This window comes from Ochotona curzoniae, unplaced genomic scaffold (genome assembly GCF_017591425.1).
Source record: "Ochotona curzoniae isolate NIBS_2020 unplaced genomic scaffold, NIBS_Ocur_1.0 contig_523, whole genome shotgun sequence".
NCBI lineage: Eukaryota > Metazoa > Chordata > Mammalia > Lagomorpha > Ochotonidae > Ochotona > Ochotona curzoniae.
The window spans coordinates 12,634,525-12,643,844 of NW_024466459.1; the positions used below are offsets into that span (position 1 = coordinate 12,634,525).

Sequence of the window (9,320 nt, forward strand, 5' to 3'; positions counted from 1 at the left end):
TGGGGATGGGGGACAGTCATTTGATGTCTTAAGAGACCTAGATGTGGGGGAGAACATTCCAAGGGAGTTACTCGAATGATTTTCAGAGTTCTAAGACAACATCGGCTGTGTTACACCAGAGTTGAGAAAATCCCTCCAAAGTCCATTGGCTAACAGTCCACCTCAGTGCAACCACAGATCCAGACACCTGCTGCCAGGCTTGGCCAGGAGAGTTGTCCAACCTGTTCTGCTTTCCATCCTTTACTAGCCTAGATGAGCTGGCTGTCCTGTGCCTCTGAACATGCTGTCCACCACACAGGCATCACCAACTCAGGAGGCCCAGTCCCAACACATGTACTCCAACATGTGATCTTCCCTGCAGCCAGGTTTTGAGTCCAGCCATCCAGCTGGGGAGTCCCTCAGGAAATCTCATCTGGAGTGACTTTCGATTTCACTCTGTGTACATCAACCAATGCATATACTGGTGAATGCAGCTGCCTGGTCAATTCCATCCCCAGCCCCAGGTGCAATGGCTCAGCCCAGCCTACCACAAGTTTGGGCTTCACAAACAACAGTGGGAGACCCCCAATAACCCCCACTAGGCCCATCAAGCCCTGTGTTTTGCACAGGCTGGCTTGTGCCAACCCGCACGCTGACTCTCATGTACATCCATAGGTGCTATGGCCTAGCTCAGCTTGACCAGATGCCAGCCTTGCCCACACATATGCTGATGGGTCCTACTGCCTTCTCCAGCCTGAGCTGCCCCAGCCCTGGTTCTTGGGCTACCAAGCAGGTATAGCCTAGCAGGGAAGTTCCTCTGCCCAAGACCTTGCACTTGCCAGGGGGTACTACAGTCCAGCCTCACACCACTCACACCCAGTCCCAGCACTTGTCAGCTAGCCTGGCCAGCCTGTACCCATTTTGGTTTTCCCACACAACAGCAAGTACGATAGCCTAGCCCAGTCTGGCCTACCCCCAGAACCAGCCCACATGCATGCCAATGGGGGCACCCCGAGCCCCGGCTCTTGCACTCACCAGTGGGAGCCACAGCCTAGCAGGGGAGGCCACAACCCAAAGTTCCTCCCCCACCAGACCCATTCCCAGCCCCAGATCTTGCACATGTTAGATCTAGCCTGGTGTGGCCCACCCTCAATCTCAGTTCTTCCCAGAGAGTACTGTAGTCCCACCTGGTGTGGCCCTCACCCCATCCTGGTTCTCATGTGTATCACCAAGCGCTACAGCTTAGTCAAACCAGCTTGCTCCCAGACCCAGCTCACACATGCCAAGTGCTGCAATCTAGCCTGGCTTGACCTGCTCCCAGACCTAGCTTTCATGCTTACCAGCCACTGCTGCAGCCTAGCTGAGGAGTTCTTCAAGTTATCCAACCAGGCTTGCGCCCAGCCCTGGACCTCATGTAATGCTAGCGGGTGTCACGACCATGCTTAGCATGGTCTGCCCTCAGTCCCAGTCTTTGTGCCAGTAGATGTTGCAGTCTAGCTTCCTCTCAGCTCTGGTTCCCATGAGTGAGTTCCACAATCCAGCTTGGCTTGGCCTGTCACCATCCCTAGCTCTTGTTCTGCAGTCCCAGAGACGAGCACACAAATCCCATAGAGTATCTGCTGCTAGATTCTGTTCTCACATTCCAGTGGCTGTGGCAGCCCAGCCCGACATGACCCACCCCCTACCCCAACCCTCACAGATGGGTACTGAGGCCTAGCCGAGCCAGCATGCCCCCAAGCCCCAGCTTTTGTGTGCACTGGCAGGAGGTGGGCGATGCTACTTAGCCCAGGCCAGGTCTCTCATGTGGGTGGGTGTCTTGGCCTTACCAACACATATCCTCCAGATGCCCCGTCTAAACCACCCTGTCTCAGTTCCTTTATCTACCTGTGAGTGCAGCAACTCAGTCCATGGAAGCCCCCAAAAGTCACTCCTTCCTTATCAAATGTATCCTCAGTAGTCCCCACCCCAACACGTCCCCATGACCCCCTTCTCTGGGTACCTGCTCCCTCACTGCCCAGTGGCACATAGCATGCCTGGGGGACAGGGCCGCATGTCTCAGCCTGGTGCTCCCCGCCTTCCCCGTATATCTTATAACAAGAAAAATTAAATAAGAACAGGTAACTGTGCTGGCACTGGTATAGTTAACACAGATTTGCCATTAGCCAGGCCAGAAAGCCCTCCAGCTGTTAGCTGCTTTTCTTCCAGCACTATAACATTCGCCTAGGCACAAGGCAACTGGGCAGTTGCACATAGCTGGGGTAAGAAAACTATTTTTAAAAGAGAAAAGAAGGGCCCTGCGCAGTGGCCTAGCAGCTGAAGTCCTTGCCTTGAACACATCGGCATCCCATATGGGCGCCGGTTCTAATCCCGGCAGCCCCACTTCCCTTCCAGCTCCCTGCCTGTGGCCTGGGAAAGCAGTTGTGGACGGCCCAAAAGCATGGGACCCTGCACCTGCGTGGGAGACCCGGAAGAAGCTCCTGGCTTAGGATTGGCTCAGCTCTGGCCGTTGCAGCTACTTGGGGAGTGAATCATCGGACGGAAGATGTTCCTCTCTGTCTCTTTTCCTCTCTGACTTAGCAATAAAAATAAAATAATAATAATAATAATAATAATAATAATGAGAGAAAAGAAAAAAGCCAAACAACGGCACATGACAGAAACCCAGAGGGAGAGGACAGAGCTGGTTCTCACTTGTTTCATGAATTCTGACTTGGAGAACTCACTGGGCAGCAGATAACTGCCCACTCACTGCTCATCCTGCACCAAGGGATGCACACTCCGTGGCTGCTGTGAGGAAACACAGGCCTGGCACCTGAGATTTCACTCACAGGAGCCCTGGGATGCTGACCAAACCAAGGAGGTCATGACAGAGGCAGCTGGGAAGACACTGGCCACCTGCCAGGTGGAAGGAGGACAGACAGCCAGGACGAGCCTCCTGAGTGAAGCCGGAACAGATCTCAAACACAGCCCACAGGAACTAACCCTGCAAAAGACCCCAAAGACAACAGAATCACTGTGAAGCAATGTATAGCCCAGGACACTGCTGAAAACAAGAGACTGGCACTGTTGTAGCGAGTAAATCCATGCCTCTGTCACCAAGTTTTCCGTTCCTGTTGCTCTACTTCCAATCCAGCTTTCTGCTGGGTGGCCTGGAGAGCAGCGGAAGGCAGCCCGAGTCTTGCTTGCACCCCTGTCCCCATGTGGAAGATGCAGAGAAAGCCCCTGCTTCAACTGGGCTCATCCCTGCCGCTGCAGCCACCGGGTGAGTGGGCGGCGAGAGGCCGTGATCATGACGCAACAGAGCTTCATCAAAGAACAGGAGTCCAGGTCCAGTGGGTCCCTAAGCTTTGGCACACTGAACCACCACCAGTACCTGGACAACAGCGATCTACCCAAAGACGCGCGGTGAGGGGAGCCAGGGCTATCAAGGAGCTGAACGTGCAACTCACCTCCCCGGGGAGAAGGGGAACTGTGTCCTCCAACAACCACCTGGATCCCAGCGTCTTCCAGCTTCTCCTTCCACTTCTCGATGATGGCCATAGACCTGTCCTGAAAACAATGTCCACAGTTCAGGAACCTTCTTCGCAGCAGTCTGACACCTTTCTCGCCAGTCCTTAATCACTCCAGAAGTTGTAAATACCTGGCTGGCATCGTTAAAGACTGAGAGTTCCATGGTCCCTTCAAAATCCTGCTGCAAAACAGACTTCAAACACTCATTCAACCAGGGCTCGGCATTGTACACCGGCAGGATGATGGACTAGAATTCAAAATACACAGATTAACAAACAGAAGACCCTTTCAACCATCCCACATCCCCTTCACCATCTACACAGTGCTCACTTCCAGCGAGCAGTCTGACTTGCAAGCTATCAAGAAGGAAAGCACAAGACCCAGTTAACAAAAGGAGCCTCTCCCCTCTCCCAAAGCTCTTAGCACTTGTGTCAGGAGCAGGCACTGCAGTACGGGGGTTAGGCCACCACTTGAGATGCTGGCATGCTATACCGTGATGCCACATTGAGTCCCACTGCTTCACTTCCACCCCAGCTCCCTGCTAGTGCACTTGACAAGGCAGCGGACAATGACACCGCTACCTGTGTGGAAGACCCAGGGTTCAGCCTGGCTCAGCCTGTTTGCAGTCATGTGGGAGGAAACCAGCACATGGGCCTTTCCTTCCTCCTCTCTTTGTAAAGACTTTGTGTTGTTGTTGTTATAGAGAAACAAACAGATCTCCCATCTGCCTACAAGAACCAGGCTGTGCTGGTCTAAAGTTGGGAGCCGGGAGCTTCTTCCAGGTCTCCCACATAGGGGAGGCCCAAGGACTTGGACCACCCTCACTGTTCTCCAGGCCTTAGCAGGGAGCTGGATCAGAAGCAAAACGGCTGGGACATGAACTGGCACGCACATGGAGAAGGCTTAGCCTGCTATATCATGCCACCAGCCCCAATAACTTTTTTTTTTTAAGATTTATTTTTATTGGAAAGGCAAATTTACAAAAAGAAGATACAGAGAGGTATTTGCGACTGCAATGACTGGAGCTGAGCCATTCCGAAGCCAGGAGCCAGCCTTCCTGGTCTCCCACGTGTGTGCAGGGTCCCAAGGCTTTGGGCCGTCCTCGACTGCTTTCCCAGGCCACAAGTAGGGAGCTGGATAGGAAGCGGGGCTGCTGGGATTAGAACCGTATCTATATGGGATGCCGGTGTGTCAAGGTGAAGACTTTAGCCACTAGGCTACTGTGCTGGGCGCACTCTGAGATTCAGATTTTTCTTAAGTGATCTTTCAGATATCCTTGCAAGGGAGAAAAATCTGAAAGGCACCAAGTCTCCCAGCTAGATCCCTGCATTTCAACTTTAATGCAGAATAACATCATTCAATATGAAATAAGCTGTGAGGTCTTCAACCTACAGCTGAAAATAACTTACTGGTCCTTCTACAGGTGAAATAAGCATTAACAAATTAATCTTACAGAACTGGCAAAAAGTGTCCCCCTCCCCCGTACCACTGTGACAGCACTGCCTGTGCCCCGCGGTGTGGCACCGCCCTTACAGGGGCGTGACAAGGTATGCAAGTGCCACCCCCATGCCATCACAAGCCAGGGTGCCAGGTGAGTCCTCTGATGTACTCAGATTCAGCTGATCTGGCAAACAATACTGTTGTGTTCTTGGAGCCCCCACAAATAAAACAGACTTCAAACTTTTGTAGAATAGTCAATGAAATCTGATTACCACTCAAAACAAGCAAGTAGCTACATCTTACTCATTAAGCAAGCAGAACCACCACTGAAATGAGCCTGCCCTCATCCTGGAGTACCTTAACCAAGAAAAGCAGACAAGCTCCTAGACATGAAAGGAGCACAGCCCAGCTTAGGGTTAACAGCCTTGGCTTCTGGGTAGAGCAAACTCCCCCAGCTCTCTGCTAATGCCCCAGGGAGCACCCCTACCTCCCTAACACCCCACCTGCAGAGGGCGCACCCCTACCTCCCTAACACACACAGAGGGAGCACCCCTACCTCCCTAACACCCGCCCGCAGAGGGACACCCCTACCTCCCTGCTAACACCCCACCTGCCGAGGGAGCACCCCTACCTCCCTAACACCCGCCCGCAGAGGGAGCACCCCTACCTCCCTGCTAACACCCCACCTGCCGAGGGAGCACCCCTACCTCCCTGCTAACACCCCACCTGCCGAGCGAGCACCCCTACCTCCCTAACACCCACAGAGGGAGCACCCCTACCTCCCTAACACCCGCCCGCAGAGAGAACACCCCTACCTCCCTGCTAACACCCCGCCTGCAGAGGGAGCACCCCTACCTCCCTGCTAACACCCCACCTGCCGAGCGAGCACCCCTACCTCCCTGCTAACACCCCGCCTGCAGAGGGAGCACCCCTACCTCCCTGCTAACACCCCACCTGCCGAGGGAGCACCCCTACCTCCCTAACACCCGCCCTCAGAGGGAGCACCCCTACCTCCCTAACACCCGCCCTCAGAGGGAGCACCCCTACCTCCCTGCTAACACCCCGCCCTCAGAGGGAGCACCCCTACCTCCCTGCTAACACCCCGCCTGCAGAGGGAGCACCCCTACCTCCCTGCTAACACCCCACCTGCCGAGCGAGCACCCCTACCTCCCTAACACCCGCCCGCAGAGGGAGCACCCCTACCTCCCTGCTAACACCCCAGGGAGCACCCCTACCTCCCTGCTAACACCCCACCTGCCAAGGGAGCACCCCTACCTCCCTAACACCTGCCCGCAGAGGGAGCACCCCTACTTCCCTGCTAACACCCCACCTGCCGAGGGAGCACCCCTACCTCCCTAACACCCGCCCGCAGAGGGAGCACCCCTACCTCCCTAACACCCGCCCTCAGAGGGAGCAGGTCACCCGATGTTCCTTGATTCCTACAGGGACTGACTTCCTGCCTCAGCCATTGGGAGCATTTGAGGAGTAACCCAGCAAATCTCCTTTATTCACATAAATCTTTTTTATGGTAGGTTTGTGGAAACGGAATTTAGGCTTATTTTGGCACAAATTTTAAAATCATTGCAATGTTTTCATAATACGCATTTTCCACAAACTACCTTAAAATCTGCAAGTCTATGCATACAATAGATATAATTTTTAAAATACTAAATCCAAATACGTTTAGGAAAAAATTCAAGAGTGTTGAAAACACAGCTCCGTTTCTTTACCAACAATATGAAGATCTGACAGCAATTTTGCACTCCCAGATATACATTTGTATCCATAAAATTAGTCCCCAATTTACAGCTGTTTTGCTTTGGACTCACTTTACATATCTGTGTATATGTATGCTTTAGGTATTCTACAGCAGAGACAGATGCTCCATCCCCCTGCAACAGCCACAGCGGGTCTCCCACGTGGGCAGGCCACCACCTGCTGCTTCCCCAGGCCTGCGTTAGCAAAAGGGGGATATGGAGCTGCACAAGTGGTTCGAATCCAAGCACCCCAACCCCTCGGCGCGGGATGTAGGTGTCCCGAGCGGCGAATTGGCCTGTACTTTTCTTAAAACTCTCTACACCACCTGGCTTACTCTCTGCCTCCCCGCGGCTGAGCGCCTCGGGCTCCGGGGAGGGCGCGCTGCCCGAGGCTCCAGCCCTGGAGAGGCGGCCGGGCCCCCCGGCTTGGCACGGGGGAGCCGACCCCGGCCTGGCATGGGGGAGCAGACCCTGGGGCTGGCACGGGGGGAGCCGGCCCCGGCCTGGCACGGGCGCTAGCACAGGGGGAGCCGACCCGACGCCCGAGGCCCGGAGGGGCCGAGCCGGGGACGCCTCACCTACCACGACGCACTGCGCCCCGCGAGCCCGCATGGCGGCCGCTCTCCTCAGGACGCTCCTCGGCCGGGCGCGCGCGCGGCGCCGGGAGGAGGGACACGGAGGGAGCCGGCCGCCCCCATTGGTGCAGAGCCCTGTCGCTCCGCGGGCCGGCTCCTGTGGAAGGCGCGCGGTCCCGCCGGTGGGACGGGCACTTCCAGTCTGACGGCCTTGGACGGTCCGGGAGCCGGCCGAGGGTCGACGTACATCGGGCAGCGCCTCGGGGAGAACAGGGGGACGGGGCAGCTCCGCGGGGTGCGGGCTGCGAGTGCAGGGGCGCGCATAGGGTCTGGGCAGGAGCGAGCGCGCTGCGCGCAGTGCACGCGCAATCCCTGTGGCCTCCATCCTCGGTCAGCACCTCCGTCCTGGGTCAGCTGGGTGCTGTGCGCGCCTCAAGCCGCCTTCTCTCAGGTGGTCGGTCAGCTAATCCACCTGACTCCTGCCGCCTCAGAAAACTGGAAGGTCAGCGGAGCAGCACGTGCGCAGCCAGAGCCCCACCTGGGTGGCCCTGGTGGGGACTGGCCCGGGAGAGTGAGGCTGCTGTGGAGGTGGGCGGGTCTGGGGGTGCTGATGTCTGGCTCAAGGTTCCCACCGCGTCCGGAGTGAGCGTTCCTGCCAGCCATACTCCCTCACTGTCCATGCAGATGCCACATACAGCTTCCCAGAGAGGAGCTGGGACACCAAACACTCCAGTGTGAGCACCACCTCACCTGCAGCATCTTTGTTCCTTTAAAATTTTACTTCTTCTTTTTTTAATATGTATATTTATTAGAAAAGTAGATCAGATTTACAGAGAAGAGGAACAGAAAGATCTTTTCATCCACTGATTCATTCCCAAAGCGGCCGCAGCAGCCGGAGCTGTGCCCATCCAAAGCCAGGAGCCAGGAGCCTCTCAGAGCTCCCACCTGGATGCAGGGTCCCAACGCCTTGGGCCGTCCTCCACTCCCTTCCACAAGCAGGGAGCTGGATGGGAACTGGGGCTGTGGGACAGGAACCGGTGCTCATATGGGATCCCGGCACCTGCAAGGTGAAGATTTGGCCATGGAACCATCACGCTGGCCCCTTTGTTCCTTTAGTGTAACCTAATTTCAGATTTTTGGACAGATAGAAATCATTAGGTCAGATGAGTGGAGAGCTGCCTTGTTGCAGATGAAAGCTTTTTGCAGAATTTAGCTGTTTCTTGGGGATTGGTGTACTACAAATGGTTTCACTTCATCTCCTTGTAACCAGTGGCACTGTGGCCATCACGTGCCGGTACTGGGGCCCAAGATAAGAGGTGGAGGGTAGCAGCTGCAGCTGGCCTGAGCCCCGCCTCCTTGCCTCAGGCATTCAGAAGTAGGCTTGGCCGCTTGGGTCCTCTTCCTGTGCATCGTTTACTGCCAGAAATGGGCTTTTCACTGCCTTTGCCCAGCACAAATGTGCTTAGAATGTCCTTTTCTGCCAACATTTGGAGAACCAAGGGGCACTTCAGCAATGCCAGACTCTATTCAGTTGGGGTTCCAAAGCCTGCGGGTCTATAGTTTCTCCTCTCACTCTAGAAAGAACCTGAGCAAAGCCCAACAGGGGCCTAGGCCCCAGTACTGGGAGGGACAGGAAGTGAGACGCGGGGGCTGGTGTCTGCTGGATTGAGATTGTGTGGTCTTAAATCAGGGAAGTGAGGTCACCATGAAAGATGAACCGAGTCACAAGGATCGCTGGTGGAGACTGGCTGTACTCAGTACTGGCTGTACTGGGCTGTACTGCCCAGGCATGGGACGGCTTGCAGCGCCATGCTCACTCAGATGCTGGATTATGAGTTTCAAGGAGCTGATCGGGTCTCAGTCTCTACCTGAGCAATGAGAAAAGGTGCGCATATGAAAAGCCTGCCGGGGACCCACAGATGGTGCCAAAGGAAGGAATGGCTGTTTCCAGACAGAACCACCTGCTGCCACCTCCTTAGGTTCCCTGGTCTCTTTCTGTTACTGCAACCCAAACTAAGCCCAAGGCCTCCAAGTTTAAGACCTGCACCACAGCCTTTTT

At 55.3% G+C, this 9,320-nt stretch overlaps 1 protein-coding gene across 8 annotated transcripts in view; it reads right to left on the reverse strand.

Moving 5' to 3' along the window:
• Positions 1 to 7,320, reverse strand: part of B3GNTL1 (UDP-GlcNAc:betaGal beta-1,3-N-acetylglucosaminyltransferase like 1) — a 71,966-nt gene extending 64,646 nt beyond the window's left edge. For 7 of the 8 annotated variants that reach the window (XR_005884823.1, XM_040989913.1, XM_040989918.1 and 4 more), the window contains exons 1-3: positions 7,269 to 7,320; positions 3,620 to 3,736; positions 3,429 to 3,528 (exon numbers count right to left, since the gene is read on the reverse strand). Coding sequence is in view for 7 of the 8 variants with exons in the window: in XM_040989913.1 (XP_040845847.1) it covers positions 3,429 to 3,528; positions 3,620 to 3,736; positions 7,269 to 7,298 (247 nt within the window). In the remaining variant the exon portion in view is untranslated. Of the gene's footprint in view, positions 1 to 3,428; positions 3,529 to 3,619; positions 3,737 to 6,758; positions 7,069 to 7,268 lie in introns of those variants that run through there. The other variant, XM_040989917.1, reaches the window with a different exon arrangement.
• Between the last annotated feature and the right edge of the window lie 2,000 nt (positions 7,321 to 9,320).